This window comes from Ixodes scapularis, unplaced genomic scaffold (assembly GCF_016920785.2).
Source record: "Ixodes scapularis isolate PalLabHiFi unplaced genomic scaffold, ASM1692078v2 PGA_scaffold5__190_contigs__length_132052651, whole genome shotgun sequence".
In the NCBI taxonomy this organism is placed as follows: domain Eukaryota; kingdom Metazoa; phylum Arthropoda; class Arachnida; order Ixodida; family Ixodidae; genus Ixodes; species Ixodes scapularis.
Genome location: NW_024609880.1, coordinates 26,434,563 through 26,459,791, shown reverse-complemented (window position 1 = coordinate 26,459,791; position 25,229 = coordinate 26,434,563). Strand labels below are relative to the sequence as shown.

General features: G+C 42.3%; 2 protein-coding genes across 4 annotated transcripts in view; one reads left to right on the top strand and one right to left on the bottom strand.

Annotated features, from left to right (window-relative positions):
* Positions 1 to 629: 629 nt before the first annotated feature.
* Positions 630 to 8,607, bottom strand: LOC115313483. Of its 3 annotated transcripts, XM_040212691.2 has the most exons (8): positions 8,334 to 8,607; positions 7,364 to 7,471; positions 5,565 to 5,623; positions 4,943 to 5,015; positions 4,378 to 4,471; positions 3,918 to 4,019; positions 1,578 to 1,699; positions 630 to 1,193 (listed from the first exon to the last, which is right to left on the bottom strand). In XM_040212691.2, exons 4-8 carry the CDS (start codon positions 4,986 to 4,988, stop codon positions 1,096 to 1,098), a joined length of 462 nt encoding a protein of 153 aa, XP_040068625.1. In that variant the 5' UTR covers positions 4,989 to 5,015; positions 5,565 to 5,623; positions 7,364 to 7,471; positions 8,334 to 8,607; the 3' UTR covers positions 630 to 1,095. The 3 variants fall into 3 exon arrangements, 2 of the variants coding, with proteins under 2 accessions (XP_040068625.1, XP_042149749.1); XR_005715796.2 differs by lacking the exon at positions 4,378 to 4,471 and having other exon boundaries at positions 8,334 to 8,605; XM_042293815.1 differs by lacking the exon at positions 7,364 to 7,471.
* A 4,719-nt stretch (positions 8,608 to 13,326) lies between these two features.
* LOC120841722 (parathyroid hormone/parathyroid hormone-related peptide receptor-like) overlaps positions 13,327 to 25,229 on the top strand; it is an 88,503-nt gene continuing 76,600 nt past the window's right edge. Inside the window, exons 1-3 of the mRNA XM_040212684.1 lie at positions 13,327 to 13,348; positions 13,562 to 13,675; positions 23,002 to 23,126. Of these exons, the coding sequence (XP_040068618.1) occupies positions 13,327 to 13,348; positions 13,562 to 13,675; positions 23,002 to 23,126 (261 nt within the window). The remainder of the gene's footprint in view (positions 13,349 to 13,561; positions 13,676 to 23,001; positions 23,127 to 25,229) is intronic.

Below are 25,229 nucleotides of genomic sequence, written 5' to 3'. Positions count from 1 at the left end.
GGGTACATACGTACTTAGCATCATCCAAGATATTTTCATTTAGGAGCAGCAAGTTTACAAACAACAATACCCGCATGCACATGTTACGCATGCAGAGAAAAGCAGTAGAGACCCTATCGAAAAGACCATCAGGAAAATCCTGATGGTCTGATGGTCTGATGGAGTCGTATTTTGGGACGTCTGATGGTTTGATGGCCTGATGGTCTGATGGTTTGATGGTCTATTGGCCTGATGGTTTGATGGTCTGTTGGCCTGATGGTTTGATGGCCTGATGGTTTGATGGTCTGTTGGCCTGATGGTTTGATGGCCTGATGGTTTGATGGTCTGTTGGATTGGTCTGATGGTCGAATGACCTGTCGTATTTTGAGACGCCTATTTTTTTACGGTTTGATTAGGGTGGTTTCATGGCTAATTTGAAACAAATCGAGTTGGCCACAACTTAAAAAACACAACAATATGTGAATGCATAATCTGGAAACTTAATTATGCCATGCCTGGAGCATGACGAGGTGCATATCCCACTTAGAATTTAATTATATTATCCACTGCACACTGGTAATCGCCAGCCCGACATTTGAGTACGGCGAATGCAGCTACTAATAAGAATAAAGTCAAACAAGCTGCATTGCTTTGATATTTTTATTATGAAGTTATGAAATCATACATTGTTTCGCTGGGCGGAATGGCTAGGTAGTACAGAAAAACCAGAAACATTCGAGGAAGTACTATTGTGACCAATATTAGTTGAAGCGCCATGACGCTTGGCGTGCGGTACTATCAGAGCCACCTGTCAAATTATCAGTGAACCTCTGTGTTTGCTGAGGTTTAGGCAGGTTGCTTCTTGCACTCATTGTGCCACCATGAGCTGAAAATTGACACGGAACGGCATAGTGGTGCAACGAGCACAAGAAGTGATTTGTTTCTACCTCAACGCATACCAAGGTTTGCTGAACAATCTGAGAGACAACTCTCATCGCGTGCCACGTGCAGTGGCGTTTCAGCTCATATTGGCTGCGATAGTACATTTGTTCCATTTCAATAGTATTGGCAATATATAAATTAAGCTAAATTAATATGAAGAAAAGGGTAAAAAGGCTACAACATGGGGTGCAAGCGATGGCAGACCTGCAACAGCATGGGCAGTCCGTGGTGGGACCACGCATCGGGGGAGGACAGGCAGCAAAGGGATGAGCCTGGACATATCAAGGGCAATTCAGAGATCAGCAATGAGTCCAAACACAGGACGACCATTGACATACGTAAACAGCAGAGTGGGCCTAGAGACGACTAAGGGGCAGTAAGAGTGACGTGCTTCATTGTAATTGTGTGACCATGCAACTTTTTGGAGAGTGAGCGAGCACGGCCTGATGGGATGGCAGTAGCGACCAAGCAACCCACAGCCTTTTTCAAGTGGTCAGCTGATCAACAGACTACTTTAAAGTTGTTTGCATAAACATTTAGATATATTAACCACTAAATAATTTATCTGTACCGTCATTTAAAATCATTGCTTGTAAACTTGAGACCCAAAATAGTATATTACTTAATTAAGGAAGTTAGAGTATAGATGCACATACCTTTGTAGTGATTTCTTTTGAGATTGGACAGCTTTTCTGACAGGTACCGCCGTATCTTCTGGTGCCGGGCTGCCCTTTCAGCCTGGTGGTACCTTTCTCCCTCAGGTGTAGTCAAAAGCAGCCTGGAATATTGAAATTCCAGGGTGATTATTTTTTGCAGTGCTCAGACTTAAAACAATATAGAACGTCATAAATACAGGCTGGAGGGTCATAGTTTGAGAAGACCAAGGGTAAATTAGTCTCAAATAAAAGCAATTAAGTGGCAGCTGGCACCTAACAAACCTTCAACGTTTCTTAGTATTTACAGTGTTCAGAGATCACCATGAAAGCAAAAGTACCGCAGTATCCTGATTTATGTTCCACTCCCAATAGACAGCTCACCCTGGCTTCTGTTAGATTCTTTTAAGCACAAAACAGGTAGCCCATGTCTATAAATCTCACTGCTAGGCTAGTGACCTTGTAAGAAATAGGAGCTACAACTGTAGATAAGTAGACAATGTACGTTGGAAACTGCTTATACTTGGTTATCATCCCTCGCTGTGGTAACAGCTTAGACACGCCACAGAATTAAAAAAAATAGCATCATGAGCACCAGAAAGAACAATGCAGTTCTATATAAAAACAATCTTTCACATTCCTTGAAAGATCTTCCATTCATGGCCTGGCTCTAAATTTAAAGGTAATTAAACAGTCTTTCAATGTGCACCTGGTGGAGGCCTCTGAAGCTTCGTTGGGAGGTAATCTAGCAATGTTGGGGATCTTGGACGTAGTCGTGACATGGCGAAAACCGCTATGTAGCTGCACTACACATCGGAGCAGCGCCGCTGTTTGGAGGTATACTCAACTGTTGGAGTAATCTCGCCCTGAACGCGATGACCTTGACATTACTTATCTCACACATAGGCGCTTAGACAGCTTAGTCCGCTTTGGTCCACGTAAAGCCCACAGGTGTTTCAAATGGCTAGGCTGTAACACGTCTACACCACCACTATGCACCCGAACGGCACAGCTCGTAGCCACGCCAGCTTTGCCGGATAGCCCACGACGCATCGAGCTCTCCGTTGACTTCTCTTCGAGCACTTGCTTGAGTTTGTTGCTTAGAACGAAAAATAAAATTATCTGTTCAAAATACAAATGTGCGATTATTTACGGTTATTATCTGTTATGATTGACTCATTCTTGGCGGGGTACCCCCATCACATGTCCAGGTGTTAGCAGACAACCTACTAGAGTAAAATCTCGGTGATACTAACTGGTACGAATTTCGGAATAAAACAAATTAACAAATTCCCCGGCCGAAGTGCATTGTATACGACGTGAAAATTTTTGGGTGTTCCGAATTCCTCTACGCACTGCGACGGCTGATACGAATGCGTGCTCCACAACTGATAGTGGCAAGGAGGCCACGATCAGCGACTGTAAGCTTTCAAGGCTCCGGGCAGCTGATTGCCTGTTTCTGCCAGGGATCAGCCGCACTTTACCCAAAAACTGGAGCTCAAAATTACATGCATGTTACAATCGGACCCAAAAACCAAAACTAAACAAAATGCTAAAAAAAAACTGCAAAGTGGCCAGCCCCGTCACCATCAACACATGTTTCAAATCCAATCCAATCTGAATCCAAAATCGCTTTTTTGTTTTTGCGATCTCGTGGAATGGTGTTTCAGCCTTGGAAAAGCAAAACCGATTTTACTGTAAGGTTACCTCTAAAAAACAAAGTAACTGCGTTGGCAAAAACAGAAAACCGAGTGATGTTGGTGGTGTCTTCGGTGTGGTCCACGGTGACATGCGAGCTTGGTTGGAAAGACAAAGAAACCGAATTTTTGCTTGCAAGTTTTTGATGTAGGGCTTCAACAGCACATAGTGTGGGCACTTTCCGAGTATGTGCATTTGATAAAATGTTTTCCACAAAGTGTATGTTGTTCAGCCGTCATTATTTTATCTGCGAAGTAGAATCGACATTTATCTGCGCAGTAGAATCGACATTAATTCATTTTTTCAACATTCGTGGGTTGATTATAACCGTGTGTTACTATCGGGGGCGTGTTAGAATCGTGTAAATTGCATACAAGATATTTTCTGTCATAAATAAATGCCCATTCATGCATTCCTTGTGTTTCAAAATATAAATTTTGTTTCTCTTTCGTTGATACGAATTTAGCATGAAATATTTTACGCGACTCCGCGAGATTCATATCAAGATTTTAAAAATGCTTGCTTCATGAGAGAGCCTGCACCTTGCGCTGAGTGAGCGGGGCAAACGCCTTCTCTTGCCTCGCTGCCTTTGCCTTGTTGGAGAGGGTGCCGGTCACCGACCTCTCCAAAAGCACTTCCACTCACCCTATGGAAGCAGCAGTGATCTTGCAAAACATGGAGTCGCACTCTGCTCTCCGCATGTTGCCCGCATTCCTGGTTGACGTGCACACCTTGCCCGACATGGATCTGTTATAAACAAAAGCGAGAAACAGCTTCACATATACCAGTCGTTGACGTAGAGTGGTACTGTATACTCCAAGATGCATTGAAAATGCACTAAAATTATTACATTAATGAAATTTAGGCCTTTAAATTTAAGACAGCACTACACATGAATTCCTATCTTCATGGGCGTCTGCGAAGCTGATGGGCCTACAAAGCTTCATGGCATCTGCATGAAACAGCAACATAATCCCTTAGTTGCATCAGGTGAGCATGACAACAGAATGTTTTCCAGGCACTGGTTGTAACTACAATTAAGAGCCTGGCTACAATAATGTTTTAATGACTTCTTGTTGCAATCGATTCAATCTACTGTGCTTACATTGTCTCAGGAGTGGCCAAAGTGAGGCTCGCGAGCCGCACGCGGCTCTTTGCGGGTCCAAGTGCAGCTCGCGGCTCCCTGGAAAACGTGTCCCCTAGACGAAAAGGGTTCTAGAATTTAGAAAGAGCTACAAGTCTTGGCAGCCTGGCAACACACTACATATATACACCTGGAATGCTTTTTGCCACATAGATGCGTCGAGTGACCCCGTTTCCTTTATTGTTCTAGAAAGACTTTCAACCGTATACGCATAACAGTTGTCAGGGGCAGTGACTGGCTAGTGAATCGTGTATTAATTTTTGCTTAGCAGTGGAAAGGACCTTCTGATGCATAGTGTCATTTGTTGTTATCGCCCATTATACTTGTAATCTATGGAAATAACTGTTCCCTGCATATTGTTTCTTGTTAAAAGTAGCACCCCCCTTTTTTTCTTCCAGCGACTCTAGACTTTCGTAGTTCTGTCTGCGGCTCTAACTCCATGTCACTCTGGCCACCCCTGCACTATCCTAAACTCTTTTAATGTATATTATACACTGAATGAAAGTGAAAAGTTTTTCTATTTTACCATTCCTTCCCTTTCTGGAGGCCGATGCTAGGATCCACGATCTCATTCTTTGCAAGGATGTCCTCGTCAGCAACTGAAAAAAACAATTTCACATTAAAGAGGTACAGAAACCAAATTCCAGCGCTCATTTTATCGCTTTAATGAGTTGCAGGTTGCAACATAACCTCAAAAATACCAGTCCTTTCCTGAAGGGCACAAGCAAACTAATTTTAAAGCTAATCAAACAATCTTTCAATGTGCACCTGGTGGATGCATGTGGAGCCTATTTGGGAGGTAATCTAGCAACATTGGGGAACTTGCTACGTAGTCATGACGTAGGAAGGACATTCCTCGGTCATTCTGCTCAGCAACAGAGCGCAGCCACAACAGTAGAGTAGAGAGCTCTTTGCCGTTCATGCCTTCTTTCTCAGCATTATTGTTTTCACCCTTTATGAATGAATATCCTCTATGCAAGATATAAGCCATGTGTTGCTTATGACATGTTCGGCTCTATCACCGCACAGCAAACTTCTTTCATATACTGCAGGTTCATTAAAAAAGTTACCTTTTTAATGCTAAAGCATGGGTTCTGTTAGTACGGTAAACATACGAGTACCCAGAGGTCAGGCCATAAATGACTTACGTGTTAGGCAGTAGGGCCCTACAGCACCTCCCCCATCAACAGCCGAGCCGCAGGTAGTCCTGCAATTGATAGAGCGGGGTAAGTCAGAGAAAGGTGTTTCTAGCAGCTCTGCTGGTGTGCCCCCTAGCAGCATTCTCACACACTTTGGGGTGTAGGCAGAAAGCATGGCATTCCTCATCAACAAATCATGACAACACATTGTTGCCGGCACCAAACTGGATCCCTGTTATTTTTCTTTTTTTATTGTGATTGAGTTGATTCTTTGTCTTCCTTGTCACTCCCGACTGCTTTACTGGCCTTTGTGAAATAAAGAAGGCTTGGTAAACTGCATAGCCTTGACTGAGTGGTGAAACAGAGCAATCCCAAGGAAGTATAAATTTTAAGGACTCGACATGACATTACGCAGTGTTGGGATTCCCAAGCTGCTCTCCACACTCACATTTTGTGCACGACCAGCTCTCTTTCTGCATCAATTGGATTGGCCAGTTGTGTGCCCGTTTCGGTCGCTGCTAGCCATATGTGGCTGGCGCTGCTTTTGAGAGCCTTGCAACATCGTCACTTTCAGCTTTTGTCCTGACATAAACCGCATCTAAAATTTAATTAGCGTTAAGATTTAGCTTTTGGACACTCCCAGAAAAAATAGGCTGTACCACATTACATAGACAGGTAATGATATTCTGGTGACAAAATTTCCACAAAAACTGCTTTGCGTTAGAGGGCACAAGGGCTGACGTTCCTGGGAGGAGCAGCTTTGTGTGAACTTGCAGATGCTTCAGCTGCCTGTTTGCGCCTGGCCAGTTCAGTTGCCATTTCCTCTTGGGTTTCTTGTAGGTACAGTCGGGGACAAAAGTCTCCAGGACACGCAAGCTGCGACTGAAACGCATTCCTCTGCCATCTGCCGGCGGGTCGCCTGGTTTCGAGATCGCAGAAGGGCGCACGTGCGTCCTATTGTACCTGCCAACGTGTGCGCTTTCCCGCTCTGCTGCGGCGCGGCGCCTAACTCGGAATCGGGCGTGTGGTACCACTTCGGAGATAGTGCTTACTGACACGGCACCTATAAAGCAAGAAGTCACGGCAGCTCAATTAAGCGATAAGCTGAACTGGTTATAAAGCAAGGTGCGCTGACACGACGAAATGCGGCGCAATGCCCCATGGCGGTATCTCGAGTTTTGGAATGTATAGCAGACGCTCGTCAGCGCCAGCGCTATCTCCGAGGCAGTACCATGTGCCCGATTCCTAGTTAGGTGCTGTGCTGCAGAAGAGCAGGGAACGCACATGTTTGCAGGCAGAGTAGGACGCGCATGCGCTTTTGTGTGATCTCGAAACCAGGCGACCCGCCGGCAGGTGGCAGAGCAATGGGTTTCAGCCGCAGCTAGCACGTCCTGGGGACTTTTGTCCCCGACTGTACATCTGTGATCATGAATAAATAAATTGGTCAGGAAGCAATGGCAGCTGATGCAACATCAATGCAAGCCATGTATTATATGACTCGCATGAATTGACATTGAATCAGCCACGATTGTGCGCCTAAGTTTGTGCTGCGGAGCGCAAGAGTTTGGCGCTCTGTTCATTAAATGGACAGAAGCGCCACCAAAGGACTGCCACTCAAGCGTGCTCTTTTTGCACCGAGTATTTCTCGAAGTGCAAGTCATTTCTTCGCGCTGACAGAAATGTCGCCGAGACGAGGAGTGCAGTGGATCGCTGCCTCATTTCAGTTGAAGAATGCTTAACCCAGCGAGTAAAATGATTTGATTTCAAAGCCAGGACCATTACGGAAAAGGTTTGTTCCCGAATCTCACCTGAAAACCAATTACCCATCGAACAATAGCGTTATGATGGTACAGCGACAGAAAAGTTGTCGAGATGAGAGGACAGTCCGATCGCTGCCCTTTGTAGAATGCACAGCCCTGCGAATAAAGATACTTCGATTGGAAAGCGAAAACGTTGCGGAAAAAGTTTGTCCATGCATCTCGCCTGAAAACTAATTAATGTGCTATTTATTGAACGGTGGTGTGCCAGTATTGGAGTAGCACATCGACAGGTTCCGTCTCGCGCTGGAAGACGGAAACCCAAGATATCTGACAAGTTTGAGAGTTTCTTGTTTTGACAAGCGAGTTCAAGAATGTTGTCTTTCATTTGAATCTAAGCAGCATGCATGGTCAATAAATAGATCAGTCAAAGTAACATTCAGCATATCTGGTTGAAGCGAGTCTTCAAACCTTTCACAAATATTAAAACATTCGTAAAAATTTCCTAACGTCGCCGCGCATTTCTTTTCTTTTTTTTTTTTTTTTGTGGGGGGGGGGGGGGGGGGCTTTTACTTTACCATTTTACAGAGCCCTTAATTAATTTATGTTCAAAATAATTTTGGCATCCGCGAAATGCTGGGTTTGTCATAAAACTGTGGTCGGAAGTGGCTCATACAGCTCGCCGACAGCTACGGTGTGTTGCGCTACTGTACGCTATGCTTCGTTTAGTTGCTGCGCTCGGAGTGTGAAACTCGGAACGGTGGAGTACGAGTAAATTAGCGCGGACTTAAGGCACAGGGGCAATGGCGGATTGCAGGGTGCCATATGATATCACGTGCAAGGCAGTTCAGTCCACACGCTCAACTGAAGTATTAGCCCATGCATTCATCTGCCTAGCTTGGTGCCCCATATAAGCAATCTACAATGTTCACTTTTAATTACAGTCGCAATAAAAAAGAAAGAAAACGGCGACTGCTTGTGGCTACGTCGCACTTCGGGATGGTAAAAAATACACACTCACCCGTCAGTTCGAGGATCTCGGCGTCGTAATAGCCTCCTCGAGCGTTCGCGTCGCCGTCCCAAGACACCTTGTACGCCGTCCTACGCTCGAAGTCGACCACATTCGAAGGATTGCAGTTTTTAAATAAAGCCCTGTGGACGTCGCTTATTTCTCCGTTCTCGCCAAATCGAGTGAAACCTACCGAAATATCTAAAACCTCGAAAACACTCCACGAGGAAGGGTGAGGCTGCCGAGGCAACAAAGCGCACGAAACAACTGGATTTGGATTTGGATTCGAAGCTTATGAAGACGCAGTTGCTCGAACGGATATAAGCGGCGAATGTTTTTCAAAATATAAAGCATACATTGAAATTAACGGATCGTCGAGTGTCGAACACTGCGTATGAACTTGAATGAGAACATTTTTGAGAGAAATATGTCAAGTGTCAACACTGCGTGTAAAGAAACTGGCGCCGCAAGTAGCCGATGCGTCGGCAGTAGCGGATACATTAAAGACTAACTCATAATTTAGGCGACCCTCGACAGTCCTCCGCCCGTGGCGCAGGGGTAGCGCGTCGGCATACGGAACAAGAGGTCGCTGGTTCGACTCCCCCTTTGGGAGAAGGAAGAAAACGTTTTTTGTGCGAGTTTTTTTTTGTGTTTTTTATTTATTTTTATTATATCTATGTGGGTGGCGGTGGTGTTGAAAACTTTAATTCAGTCTAAAACCCATGCGAAGCTGCTTCGTTAACGACCGCCCTGGTTCAAAAGGGTTCTATACTTCGTTTCAGCTTCGGTCCGAGCGCGGCCGATGTTATAAGCCGAAGGGCCAATCAAACAACGCAAAAAGCGCAGCGTCATGGTGTGCTCTCTGCGCTTGATACGACTAGCCGGCGAAGGAACGCGCACAGGGAGACGGCGAATGCCGGCTGGTACTGCAGAGAGCACGCCATGACGTTGTGTATCTTTCGCTGTCTGATTGGCCCTTCGGCTCATAACAGCGGCCGCGCTCGGACCGAAGCTGAAACAAAGTATAGTGCAGCTGAATACTGAATAATGCAGGTTTTTCTACCTTTCATGTCGCCGGTTTTAGTACCTTTCGTGACTCGACGTGTTTCCGCTCAAGAACTTTTAAGGTCGTCTGAATGAAGAGACATATAAGGCTTTTCCTTAATAAAAAAAATCACATCAACCCATTGACCACGCGGCTGCGGCCCATCATATATCATAGTCGAGATTCAACGACAGCTTTTTTTATCGCGACATAGCCTCAAATCGCCTATTTTGTAGCGTGCACAGTTGCGGAGCCTCCTCGACTTTGGGCCGCTCATTCAGCGAGGCGGTGGCGCATTCCCCCGACTATTTAACCTTCGAGCAAAGTAAAGCAAAGCAATGGCCGCGCGGTCTGTTTGGAAGCTGAACTTAATTGCCGCCGCGACCATCCGATGCGCACAACGGTTGCGGGGCTCGGGGGCTGCCGTGTCTATAAAAATTAATGTGTCGACGAAAAGTCTGTCCACCTTCCGTTGGTAATGAAAGGCGTAGATGAAGCATATGCGAAACGATGAACCCTACCGTGAGTACGGGAAATTTCCACGGTGCGTGATTGCAGACGAACGCACAGTTGCCGGTGAATCGGGGACTCAGTGAGTAAAGACAAATCGCGTGACATAGTTGTGTCAGCACCTCGCGAGCCCGCGACTCATCACATGCTGGCAAATATGTCGCGACCCATATATCAATTGTTATTAAACGCCTCTGACGGCGCCGTCAGAATACCGCGAGCAACAATTAATCAAGCACTTTTGATAAACATTGTGCGCAAAGAAAGTCCCGACGGCCGGGAAATAAGGCGCTTTTGATGGAACCGAAGTGAAACATAAAACTTCTGACGACCATTAGACCACCTCTGACAGCCCATCAAGAGTGTCCAACAGACCATTAGGCGCCGTCAGGAACTTCTGACGGACCATCTAAACGCATCTGATGGTCCATCAGGACAGTCGGATAGTGCGTCAAGAATGGGCTGATGGTCCATCAGACTTTCTTGATGGTCCATCAGACCTTCTTGATGGTCCATCAGACCTTCTTGATGGTCCATCAGACCTTCTTGATGGTCCATCAGGAAGCCTGATGGGCCATCAAAGAAGTCTAATGGTCCATCAGGACAGTCGGATGGTGCGTCAAGAATGGGCTGATGGTCCATCAGACTTTCTTGATGGTCCATCAGACCTTCTTGATGGTCCATCAGGAAGCCTGATGGGCCATCAAAGAAGTCTAATGGTCCGTCAGGAATGGGCTGATGGTCCATCAGGAGTGGGCTGATGGTCCATCAGGAGTGGGCTGATGGTCCATCAGACTTCTTTGATGGTCCATCAGGAAACCTGATGGACCATCAGAAAAGTCTGATGGACCATCAAGAAACTCTGATGGTCCATCAGGAAAACCTGATGGTCTTTTCGATCGGGGAGGTCATTAATCACGCCTAAGAGAAGAATCATAGCCCTGATCATTTCTCCACCGCCTCTGGTACTCGACAGTTCAAAAATATTCATTTGCAGCTGAACCACCTTCGCGATTACGAAGGATACACGTTAATTGCTTTGGTATCCTCAATATTTCGTTTAATGCGTAATATATCTACGTTCAACGAATGTCTACGTTCAAGGAATACTGTTGCTAAACTGAAAATGTTACCCCACATTACCATCGCATCCTTTTTTGAACCTTCCTAAATAAAGTGAATTTAGTGCAACAGCACCTTATTTTACAATGGAGTGTGTATTAGGTCCAAATAAGGGTGCTGAAAGGATAACTCTATATAGCAGCATTTTAGCTTCTTCTGGGTGTAAAAGTGTTGTAGTGTATGGCTTTCGAAAGTGTCGTATGCGCGAGTTCTCGTGCGAAACGAACAAAACGGTTCTCTGTGCGAGGTTAACTTCACCTGCACACTGTCGAATTGTGAGTTAAATAGAAGTTAAATGGTCGGTTTAAGAAAATAAGAACAGGAAGCGCAGCATAATCAGTATGTTGGAAGCATCGCCACTTTGCATTCCAAGAATAGAAAAAATAAAATTAAAGCAGAAATTTCCGGATTTAGCATTCTCTTCCCTCTGCAGAGGTAAATGGAATCAGGAGACGTTATTACTTTTGAAATGTTTTTGCCTGCTCGATTTTCTTTTGAACCTAGTTTTGGAAGAATTACCTGGTGTTTGCCGTTGCGGCGCTGCTGCCAGCCAGCACAGAGATGACACCATGGTAATATTGACACATGAGGCATGAAGCGTGGGACCGTTCTCGGACACTGAGACACGCAAGCATTCTCCAGACCTCACTTTTTTGCCTACCATAACAAGCCTCAATTACGAAACCGCATTCGCCGAGTAAACTGAGTTGGTTTTGAGGCAAATTTGACGTACACTGTTACTCTCAAGAAAAGATGCCGACGACGCGACACTAACCCTAAGTGCCTTTCGTGCAATCACAGTACACACTGCTTCCGCAATCTGTTGGTGACGGTGATCGTCATGAAAGCAGGTTGACACCTTTATATTGTTTTAATGGACTCATATATATTCTCGTGTGTCCCTTTTTAGTGACTATGATTGCTAATATCAAAAATAATAACACTAATACATTCAAATTATAAGCCACACGCATTTACCTGAGGCATTAATTTATCAATAAACCCTGCAAGCATTTAGGCTTGTAGAGCTAAAAAAAGCATCGCCAATGATTATGTTCGCGCTACGCTCGACGATTTCCTAAACTTTAGGGACCATCAATTCTTCGGCCTCCCTCCACGTGTCTCCACAGAACTTCAAACATGTTTTTATTATTTTTTTTAATTTATATCTAAATGAGGCAACAGAGGGCCAATCACGATGAAAGGTAGCTAGTAACATTAGTTCATTTATAAAAAAACGCTTTATTAGATGCCTATAATTCTATAATAAGTTTGTAATGCAGATGCGCCAAAAACAGTAAAGTCTAATAGGCTGCTAAGTATTATTTATTTGAAAATGAAGAAAAGCCCTCGTCCACTTCTTCAAATACCTCTTTAGTTTCAAACTTTGAACATACATTTTATTGCACTTCAATTATCCGTTCAGCAAATTCGGAATCGCCATCACTTGAAGCATTAAAAAATATGTGGGTTTGAAATTTTCGTGGATATAAAAAGGGCCTACAACTGCATCTGTAACAAATTAAAAAAGTCTAGTTTATATTACCAAAAAGGTACTCGGCTGAAAATATATCACTTTTTAGCAATATTGGGGGGAGGTGTGCAGTACGAAGTGAATCAAATTTGTGAAAAGCCCTTTCACATCTTCTTTCATTTCCTTCTTAACGAAAAATCATAATCAAATTGTTGTTTACTCTGATGATCCCTTCAAGAAATGGAAACTGTCGCATCAAAGTTCCATTTCCTCTGATACGACATAAATTATATTACAGGAAAGAGGTTTACATTACTTTTAAAATAAAACAACTCCTCCAAGAAATGCATTCAGAATTATAATGCGAAGTTGCAAAAAGCAATAGGGGAGTGGCCTTAAATATATTTTGTCATGGTATTATTATGGTGCAAATTCAACGTCAAGCATCAAACAAAACAAAACAAAAAACCGGAAACCCGAACAAACATCGCGAAACGCCCCCTTTTTCTGGAGAATTCATGTGATATATTGTCACCATGAAGAGTTGTGAATTGCATGAATGATACACAATATTTAAGAACACAAATAATTGGATTTATCTGACAGTTTTGAGACTGTGCATGCGTTCACTTAAAATGTGATAACGTATATTTTAAATTTAAAGAAAAATATTTGGATAGAAGATATATTTTATAAAGTATGTTACAAATAATATACATAAGGAAAATTCAAGAAAACCCGAGCTAAATGAAATTAAATATTTGTCTGAAAACTAAATTATGCTTTTGTACCCTGACTCTAACGTTATGACAGAAAGGAGGCTAATATATCTAGAAAGTTTTATTTTAAAAAAAATGACGAAGCAGACCCAAAAATGTACTAACCGATTGGAAGACTAGAGGTTTCTAAACTGTGATGTTCATTGTTGTTGTTTTTTTAACGCCCTTTTTCCTGAAATAATTGACACTCGCTTTGTGTTTAAAGCAGTAGAGACAGGGTGTGCAGTTAGTGCTGCGCCAATTTTTTATTAGTTAAATTTTTGTGAGACAGTCCGCCGTGACAACCACAGTCTTGTACTTGGTTCCTCAGGCGGTGACTTCTGTCCTCGGGTCTGGGACGGCATCCTATGCTGGGAGAGTGCACCGGCCAACACGACCGCACGCGCGCCATGTCCGGAATACCTCGACGGCTTCGACACCACCCGTAAGTAGCTGGTACTGAAGGCATCCCTGCGCGTAGGCCGTCGGTTTTGAATTCGGGAGAAGCTGATTCGTTCATCCGATAAAATTCGCATGTTATCCTTTCAGACTTCCCCAACACTTTCAAAACTTACACTGCTTGACAATGTTAGCGCCATCAAGATATGAGTACTTTTCTGGTTTCTGTACGCAACTTTTTGGATGCAGAAGGTTGCTTCGTATGCCATTCGATCCACCGAGTGCCCGCTCCCCTTGGCAAGGAGCAGTGAAAACCTGTTACCTGCTTGTTTGAGTATTCGGCGAAGGAACTACGATTTTTTCAGTTCAAATTTTTTCTCTTCACTAATCCCGCTGAAGGCAATAAAGCAGCGTATGCAGCCGTCCCTGTCTATGGTGTGGTTCTGTCTCAACATGTCTTTAAACGAAACAAAAAAACTTCTTGTTTTCTATTCACAGATCCCCTTCCCCCTTTCACCACAGACGCTACCAACCGTCTGCCTTTGTGTTGGAATAGTTATGAAATCAAATTGGCTTAGAAAAGCGGGATGAATCACGTTTGTCTTTTTAGACTTAGGCTAGGGGGCCCAAGCTACCGCCCGTTACGAAGAGTGTAGCCATTAACATCCATCATCCCTCCGTCCATCCACATGAACAATGCCATTACGATGCAGAAGGGAAAAAAATATCAGATGGGTTCTAGCGTTCGTTGAAATACGCTTGTTGCTGGTGAAGTATGCGTGCCCTTGCAAAGAAGAGGAAAATCGACCAGGAGGGTCGGAAGTTCAATCACGAGTGGACATACAGGTACTTCTTCATTGAGAATGCATCGGGAAGGCATCAAAGTGCATGTGCCTTGTGTGTCGCGAGCCCCTCGCCGTTCCTGAAGAATACAACGGCCGTCGCCACTGCTACCGCAGTCCGCTGCCAAAATGTGAAACATGTCACACAAATTGTTTTAGTTGTGCACCCCCGATTTACAGGCAGAAAAAAAAAAGAAAGCAGCGAGATTCTATGATGGCTTCTTCACGATAACATTGCCCATCGCCGTATTTGGGAATCGTAGAGGTCGGATCATAATTGCATAGACGGTTGTACTTTTATCAGAAAAAAAAGTAAGTCGGCCATCCTGTAAAGGTGAGCGATACAAAAAATGGTTCTCCCTTCAATCTCCTGTGAACAAAATACATGTTTGGAAGCCTCACGTGGTGAAGTCTCGTTGTCATGATAAGGCAGGTCCCGCCGCTCTCACGTGCGCTTCGTTTATGACATTTCTTAGAGTGGATGCTTGGGCGAGTTGGATATTCATATTGTCGGAGAAGCGCATTTCCCTCACGCTGAAAATGCACGCACACCAGAAACACGGTTACTCACGTCGCGCTGACTTACAACTCAAATTGTATTTTCGTCTTCTTTCTTTTTCTTTTACCCGTATTAAACTTTTTCGTTCTCTTTTGTACAAACAAATATCAATGTCAATCGCACATTACCTACGAGAGTCAAGATATAACAGTTCTTTTTCAGTAAGCGTTATGGATGGACTGCGGCAAACAGTACATAGAACAAACTGGAAGATGTATAAATGAGAGATTAAGGGAACATAAGAACAACACCTGATTAGCGAACTCAGGACTTTTGGGCATTCACTGCCGTGACTATGGGTGCACAGCGGACTACGAAAATCGCACTGTAATTGGAAAGGACCATCACCAACTAACACGTGAAATAAAAGAGGCAGTTAACATCGTAAAAAGGAGTGATACTTGTGTTAGCAGTCCATCCATAACGCTTACTGAAAAATAATTCTTATATCTTGACTCTCGAAGGTAATGTGCGATAGACATTGACATTTGTTTGTACAAAAGAGAACGAAGAAGATTAATACGTGTAAGAGAAAAAGAAAGAAGACGAAAATAAAATTTGAGTTGCAAGTCAGCGCGACGTGAGTGACCGTTTTTCTGGTGCGCGTGCAATTATAGCCTGAGAGAGTTTACTTTTGCGCTTCTCCTACAATTTGTTTATCACGTTCTGCTCGTGACGTTCCAACCGACATGTCAAAAAACATTTTCAAAGACACCCTCGAGCAAAAAAAGAAATGAAAGGAAGATAGATACTGACTTACCGTCAAAAGCTAGTTCGAAGGTCTTGGCAGAACATAAAATCCAGTCTGAAGTAGGACTCATCGCCCTTAAGAATGCGGCGGTCCGTAGATAGACCATTCTTGTTTCCTCTTGTCCCTATCGAGGTGATTTTGATAAGGTTCAGTTTCTTGGTTTAAGCCAAAAAGGGCATAAAGATTATTTCTGCATGAATTAACATTTGGTTTTAGTCGAAAGAAGGTGTGTACTTCAAATCAGCTTGTCGAAGCTGGTAGTTATTAAAAAATTAGCGGAAAACGTCGTTTTTTTGTTTTTTTTTTACTTGCGAAAACTTTTTTATCGGTCATCTTGTTTTTAGATTCGTCATTTTATGTACTAAGGTAGGTTTCAAATATAATTACCCTTTTTAGGAATAGTGATCTGGCTTGTCTTTTGAGAGACGTTTTGTTCTATGTGACCGGGTATTGTGTCTAAAGTTCGCAATTCTTTGAAGATGATGTAGATATTGTTTTAGTGCCGGATAATATCCTCCAATTCTCAATTTATGAGAGTTTCACTTGGTCAACTTACCTGTTTGAATGCTAATATTGACAGGACATTCAGGACATTTTCTAAACTTAGTGTATTTAATATACAAAATAGAACGCCGCACGTTAATTAATAAAGCTTGTGAAAATACAAGTGTGTTTATTGCAATCAGAGATAAAAACTACGATAGAGATGACCTGAACAATTCATGGATAATTGTTATGTGTAAGCTTGGGTGTTGCCCGTCCATATCGGCTTCGTCTGTACTTGTTCCTGCCTATTTTAGTACTTGTTTCGTGCGTTGCAGAGAAACACTGACATGCGAATATGCTATTTCTTGTATTTTGCGTGTAATTTGGAAGCCCAATCAGTTTGCCGGATATTTTACGTATTCATGTCCCCTATTACTAATGCCACTTAGTTTTTGGTTTTCATAAATATACCCCGCTTATATAAAAAAGAAATCGCCAAAAGTTTGTGTGCGTAGACATAAGAGCGCAGCCCTTAAGCGCCCGCGTCCCGGTTTAGTGGCCTGTGTGTCGCCGTCGTCGTCGACGTCGGTGTAACCGCGCGTTGCAATATAGGACGTTTCCCCTCTAAAGCTAGCGGAGAATTTTTCCTCTATTTCGTGGAAAAAATTTTCAGCTAAATTTAGCGGGAAAATTTTTTCGCTAAGATTGGCGGCGAATTTTTCCCACTAAATTTATCGGAGAAACTTAACTCGCTAAATTTTGCGGGGAAACTTCACCTGCGATATTTAGCGGGAAAATGTTCACGCTAATTTTAGCGGAGATATTGACGTCACTTGACTTAAACACGAATTCAGTTTCCCCGCTAAATTTCGCGGGAACATTTTCGCTAAATTTTCCCGCTAGATTCAGCGGGAAAATTCAGCGGTAATATTTCCCCGCTAAATTTAGCGGAAAAATTTTCGCTACATTTGGCGGGAAGTTTTGCTATAATTTGCCGCTGAATGGGAAGTAGCAGGAGAGGAGGAGGAGGGGAGGGTACGGAGGAGCATACCCTCACCTCCTTACCCTACCCGCCTCCTCCTCAAGAACTGCGCTCTAATTCGGCATTACAGAGAATTGTAAACGTCTTTCGTGCCTTGTTTACACAAAGAAAACAACGGAATTGCTCTTATTTCATTTAATGTTAAAACGAAAAAAGCGCACACCATATTTCCAAAACAATAAAATTCGAAAATGCACAACCATAGGTATAGAGTATACGGGCTGCATAAAAAATAAAACTTGTTCACCTGAGTAAGTAAAATAAATATTTCCGAAGCAAAACGCGAACAGGAAACATTTTCGCTTTAAAGATGAACACCTTCTACTATCCTCTCTCATTCAAGAATTTTCTTCGCGCAGAATGGCCACTGTGGCCTACAAAAGGTTAGTACTTCATAGACACTGATGGCCTAAGAAGCGCAGGGTGGGGTAAATCTCGGGAATATAATTATCGCTCAAATGCCAATCAGAGTGACTCATTGCACAATAAGAACGTCAACTAAGAAATTATATAATGAGAGTTAACATAATAATCGAAACACTGTCTTCCTTAAACTGTCAATGAGCATTGTCGGCCATGCTGACAGCAGTATTGAAGACAAGGAGATTCATAAATGCTAATTTGTAAAGTCAAACTAAGCATAAGTTAATGTTTCTTCTTAATAGACTGAGAGCCTTTTTTCATAAACGTTGACGTAACTTGTCGATATTTGTTTATATACTGTGAAATGTATGGGGGTCATTCTTTGTCGAACGTCCCAGACGTTGCGCTCGAGCCCTTCCGATTTCTAAAAAACATTCATGGCCTTTAGCCCAATGCCCGTAGCCATGCCCTGAAATATGTTTGGCGAAAACGTTTTTTGATGACATGAGCGCGGTTTGAACTTTTAAAAACACCGCATCATGAAACTAGGCATCACTCAATAATTGATGAAAAATCTGCTTTTTAGTGAAACACCTAAAATATGTTTTTGTGAAATTTGCACGGCTTTGGACTTACAATGTGGTTGGGCTTGTGAAGTTATGTTTAATTTAGATATTTGTTTAAAATACTAAATATTTTTGAAAATTTTAACATCTTTGTTTTTTTATTAAAGAAATGTCTAACTGCTTCCGGGACTTAATAAAAACTTTTTACCGGCTGCCGCTGCAGGTATATTATCTATAAAAAATGTTTAAAACGGCTCAAATAAATATCTGGAGCTAAACAAAAATCCTGAAGTTGCAAAAAAAGTGCGTATTGATGCATAAGCAGCCGTTTATATCACCCTGAGGTAGTCTAGGTAAAAATACAAAATATTTTGGGTTTGGAAGAACGATCAATAGTCCTTTCATTCTGAAAGTTTAATCAAAGTAATTTTTGTTTAAAGCGCGAAAACAATATTTGAAGTTCAACTCTCCCACCACAACCCACGTCGCTTAAAGCGTGCGACGGTCTCACGGTGTGCGCACGCAGGTAGAAAGCAGGACCTCGAGTTGTCGGGTACGTCTTGGTGGGAAGAGGTTTTTTCTACTCTTGTTGCTTTATGGCTTTATGGCAAAAATTGTTTTCTCGTTTTAAACAAAAATTACTGTGATTAAACTTTAAAGAATCAAAAGTTTATCGATTGTTCTTGCAAACCCACCATATTTTGTATTTTTACTTGGATCACCCCAGGGTTAAATAAACGGCTGTTTCTGTGTCAAAACGCACTTTTTTGCAAATTCAAGATTTTTGTCTACTGCGTGATATTTAGTTGAGCGGTTTTAACCATCTTTTTTTTATAAATTGTATACCTGCAGGGCAGTCGGTAAAAAGTTATATTAAGTGCCGGGAACAGTTAGATATTTTTAATAAAATAACAAAGATGCCAAAATCTTCAAATTGTTTTAGTTTTTTTTAATATTTAAATTTTACAAAACTTTACAAGCCCAACCACACTGTAAGCCAAAATCCGTGCAAATTTAAGAAAAAGTTGCTAGTTGTTTCACTAAAAAGCTGATTTTTCATCAATTATTGAGTGATGCCAAGTTTCACGCTGTTTTCAAAAGTTCAAACCGCGCTCACGTCACCCCAAAAAAATATTTCTCCAAAAATATTTCAGGGCATGACTACGGACATTACGGCAAAAGCCCATGAATTTTGTTTAGAAATCGAAAAGGGTAGAGCGCAACGTTTGGGTTTGAAGATAATACCGATCTGTTTACGTCTTCGTGGTTCTTGATCTTTGCAAAAGTTTGTTACAAGAGGAGACACCGTTTTAAACTTAGCGTTTGTTTTTCTTTTACGTCTCTCGACTTCAAAACCAAAGGGCTATGAAATTTCAGACGATTTGTGCACATTAAGATTACTTAAATAATTAAGCCTATTATTAATTATATACGACATAAACGTCGTGTAAAAGATAGTTTTCCAGAAGCAGTATTGTTATTTCTTTACGTGTTATATATCTGGCGTTTGCTTAGGATCCGTTTATAAAATCAAAAACAACACTTCGCTCATCCCGCGCATTACGTCGATAACAATAATAATCCCCTTCTCCAGGGATTACACTGTTATTCTTGTCCAGTTCATTTGTTTCATACTGCCCCTTTGTTCGATCAAACACAAACACAGTTCGACCATACACAGGAAATTCTATCGGGGTAACTTCGCTACTTAATTATTAAACGCGCTTCTGGACCCTATATTTTACATTACCATGTTAAAGAAACTAAAAAAACGACAGTGGATTAAATATTATTAAACGTAGAACGTTATCTCGGTATCGATGCATGCACTCTTTACTTCAAAACACTTCTTGAACTTTTTCGTTATGTCTTCCGCTTTTGCTAGTACTTAAACGTCGTTTATCGGTACAGCTCAGTTTGTTTTTTGCCTCGTCGTCTTTTGTTTTTCGCAATTACTTTTCCTCGCATTTTTTGCACTTTGTGTTGCCTTTTGTGGTTCTTCCGAAAACCTCTTTTTTGACGTTTACGTTTCCCTATTTACATTCAACTTTAAATTCTCCAATGTATGTTAATAAATAATAGCAGCGGATGTGTGAATTTGACCGTAGAATTTAAAACATATGAGGTCGTAAGAAAACTCTGGGGTATTTTGGCTTCTCTATATTTTCGACACTGGAAAGTACTTTGAAGCAATGCCTGAAGGGCTATTCGTGAAAGAAAGTTGAGAGATTCTTTTAATCTTATTTCTTGATGCAATAGAGTTTTTCATCGCCAAGTTTCCTTTCTAGTGCGACAGGGGACGATAGTGCTTGAGTTGACCATTCTTCACGAGCTGAAAGAGTTCTTAGGCTGTCGAAGAACTATTCAAAAACAAAGCTTTGTAGAGTGTAGCAGATTGGATCAGTGTATCATGATTGTGATTTGGTAGAACAGTAAGAATGGGAGGGTCTAGGCGCGTGTGATTGGTTCCTTCTCAATTTCGTGCGCTACTGTCGCATCCACATAAACGTAGCCAGTGATAACAAAGCATTCATTAACATTAAAGAACAACTTATGCAACATTGTAAAACCCTACACGTCTCGGTTTTTACAATGTTAAAATTTGACCAGCTCGCTTTCATCTTCTTTGTAATTTCTAACCTATACTATTTTGGCATAAACATGCACATTATTGTTTTAAAACTGCGCCCTTCGATAACGTTCATGTTAGTGTTAAAATAATTGCATTGATAATCAATCTTCATCCGGGACTCATTCCTAGCATTTCTCACTCTCGGTTGAATCCCATTACTCTATGAACCTCTAAAAAAAAAGAAAAGAGCTATAATTTACGATAAATATACTTATTTTATATCGTAGCCCCGGCTTGAAATCTCGAAATAATTTATTAAACATACGCCTTTTACGTGTAGCGCCTATTTTTTTGGCTGAATCAATCTCAGTAATCGGTGAAAGAGATAAAGCATCAGCTGGTGGAAAGGGCGTAGCATTTAGCTCGAAAACATGGTCTGTGGTAGCTTCCATGTCTATATCAAAGCTGTGTGGTTATCAAAGAATATTTGGCATGGTGTGTGTGCTCACGATGGGCACCAGTTAGGTGATATAATTTATATGTTAAGATTGAACTTTAGGAGTATGAAAGCATGTTCTCGCTGAATACATTGCAAATTCACTCGTATTCTCTTAGCGGTTTTGCGAATCACGGGGGGCGTAAGCTTGAACAATCAGATCACCGTTGGCCAGAATGGCCTTTGTTAAGACACCTTCTGTGGAAACGTATGTCAGGGGAGTCTGTGCTATCCAAGGACCTTTTTAATCGTACTCATTATGTCTTGACGTGGAAACAGTGCTTTTCCAAATCAAACACGACTCTAACTAAATGGATGCACATGGGCTAGTTGGTGATTTATTTTATAGAATAAAAGCGAAAAAACGACGAACACGCGCCTTTATTTTATAAGACGCTAAAATTCGTATCCAAATGCAAAGAAAATAGGCAAAATGCAACCAAAATTAACCGTATATCCACTTTCTTTTCTCTACGGGAAATGGAATTGCATTAACTAAAAGCGCGATTGCAAGCGGGTACGGAAACACAAAACACTAAGACAAAAATAGTAATATTTTTGTTTCAGGGTTTTGGGAAACACCCAATAAAGCACCGCGCCTGAGATCTTGGAGCATTTTTTTAAAGGTCCACGTACTTAACTAGAATTGTTTTTTTTTCTTCTTTATTTTCTTTGTGCAATACAGTTAACTTTCTCAAATTAGAAAAATATACGGCTTCGAACAAAAAATTGATTTTCTTCGCGATTGCGTTTTCGGCTACTGTAGACATCACCGCGCGAGTTTAAGGTCGTAATAAGTAGATTACCGCCCCATACGGGGGGGGGGGGGGGGCAATTTATATTTTCATATATTTTTGGCACGTGTGATATAAAAATATATAGAGCTTCGTCAATACAGTAATAGCTGTTTTTAAAGCATAAAAATACTTTCATTGGTGCTATTTGGTCGCTTAGTAACTTAAACTAAAATAGCCTTTCCGTAACTAAAAAAAGAAAATAACTTCAAAAGGGTTTGCATCTAACGAGACATCAGCGTTTGGAGTGTCTTCGCTTTATTACCTTCATTTGGCGATATTGCGGACATCTGAGAACGCCGCGATCAACACAAACCTCTTGCCTCTATCGCGACTTTTTTTAATGTATTCTTTGAGCAATACTTGCTTTCGCGAAGCATTTTACAGCCTAAATCCACACCCCAACAGCAGGTCAAAAGTCTCTGTTTTTCAAAAAAGCATTCTGTAACATAACAAATATATCTTGATAACAGGCAACTGACCTCTTTTTGCAATATCTCACCTGAAACAAAAAAAAAGAAGCTCAATACATAACCCATTAAAATTAAAGCAATTAATTTTATCTTCATCTCGTAAGGCTGCTCTTTTAAACTTCGCAATGAATAAAAAGGCTATGACAACAAATCATTTATTTTTTGGAGAAAAACATATTCTGCATGTTTCTGAAGTTAGTGCGTGGAATTATAAGGTAAAGCATCTCTTAACGGCCATTCCTACCTGCCAACGGACCGTGGTTGCTTCTATTTGTTGTATGCACCAAAAGGTCCCATTTTCATTAAAATACCTCCGCGCTTTCCATCTTCGCCCGCCACATTACGTGCGGTCTTCGACAATGAACTCGCGATTCATTGCTTAAAATGTCATATGGCGACGGCCTTCCTACAACGGGTGGTTGGTGCAGGGACTGCGAGCAAGCTGTGCACGGAGAATGGCACCTGGTACCTCAACCCGCTGCATGGCCAGACGTGGACTAACTACTCGCAGTGCTTCCTGGCAAAAACATCGGACAGCCTCTCCATGTTCGAGGCAAGTAGGCGTCTTCACACTAAGATATGTTACTCTTATCTTTTTGACGGTCTTCCAAATAAAGGTACGATGACGATTATACATACGATGGCGCCCGCATAAAGGCGATAACTAGAGCGCAACACGAGATGTTGCTATTTTTGTGTTTTTCGCGAACATGAACGTTATATTCGAGTAGTGTTTCGCTCTGCTGGGGCTATTTCTAGTTTTGATATTAGACGCTTTGCGCAAGTGACACGCGTCAGAGGATTGTTTAGCATGTCTGCTTCTCTGACTGCGGTGTTAGTGGAGATTTCTGAAACGGCAGTGCCACCATTGAGCGCGACGGGGAAGTATGGGAACTGCGAGGGGTGTCCCGCCCTTTAGCCAAGGTAACTCTAGCGTATTCGAACTTTTGCATGATAGGTGTCGCACGCTACTGCCCGAGTAGCAGCACCGTTCTTAATACATTCATATATTTAGGCGAGAAAACTATACTTAAGCGTTCTTAAAACCAGATGCATTTTAGTTCATTGGCGAAGGAAAATAGAATGTACCAACTTAATAAACTAATTCCCGTAGCAAAAAGAAAAATAACTCATTTGATACGGGAGTGATATCTCGCTCTTTTGGCGTGTGGCCCAAGCGCGATGGCCCAATAAAACGCGATAGTGTTATCGGGTCCCGTTCGCATTACCTTCTCCTTCGCCGTGCAAGAGTGCCTTGAGTGTTTTATTCTTAGTTGACCCTTAAGCTGAGTCTAAAAACTCCGGCTTCAGTGCGAGCTCACTGGCTTCAGCAGTGCTTTGGTTGCGCGTGCCTGCGCGTTCACACTTGTGTTAGCAAGGGTAGAATGCTCGCACTGAGTGCGGAGAGACAAGTCTCAGCTTAAAAGTGAACAGAGTATATAGACAGTAGCGTGTCTGGCTGGCCACCGAAGGGTGGCGGGCTCCAATCCCGCCTAAAATTTTTAAAATATTTCTTTAAGGCAAAGTAATTACTTCAAAAATATAAATGATTTGAGACATGCGGCGACCTTTAATTCGCATTACATGTCATGATTTATTCACTTTCATTTTACGCTTGACGTCACGTTTCACGCGAGCGTAGTGGATTGTTTGAAATTCCCGCTCGAGGACATGTTGCTGTTACGTCATCACCCCCTCAACCAATTAGAATTCGCGCGTCACGCCACTGATGCCGGCTTTTCTGCGAACCGACCGCCTTAACACTTTCATGTTAAAAAGAGCAGTGCCCAATCCAGAACGATGGTCCATGCAAAAGAGGGCAGCGGACAGACGTGCTGTGTTGAGGGCTGTGGGTTGTGGGGAAATGACCGCAGCGCAGGACGCTGCAAAGATGGCCGTCTGCCGTACAGAGAGACCCAACGCGAATATAGGCAACGTGGTTCTCGCAGTCGGTACGGTGCTAGCAGCTGACGACGGAGCAGCATCCCTTGCTGTTCCCCATAATGACTCAGGCGCCCCGCTTGAGGCAGCGCGCTACTTTCCGGCTACTGCGATTCAGACTCTTCAATGCTCCTTAGAATTGAATGCAGATACTCAGAGGTTATCATCCGATGAGGAAACTGCGTAAAACACTCCAGGATTGAAATATGAATCTGCTGAATTATCGCGAAAGCGGGAGCGCAAAGTGAAACCGAACGTAAGAATGATGTCGACTTTTCCCCTTCTGTATTTCTATTTGATGCTTCTAAAACTGTATAGCTTGTGAATACTTTATGTACTCACGTAAGATAATTGGGAATAAATATGTGGATCGACCCACTCTTTATACTATGACGCTATTACTTTGAAGACAGAACTCGACCACTTGGAAAAATCTTTTGGGAAAACAACTCGGCATACATGGGGTAAACGGGTAAAACGCTTTTTCCAAGACTTACACTCACCCTTCAGCGCCCTTATTTTGACCTAATACACCCTTCTCAATTGTAAAATAGGGTACCGTGGCATTGAACACTCCTCATATTGGAGATGTTTGAAAAGGGTGTGACAAAGGCTGAACTGAGGCGAATACCTTGTTTGAATTATGTTCGTCGCACTGACACGCGCTTTAGAAAGGTTGTTTTCGGGACGATAAAAATAATTCTTGCTTATTCGC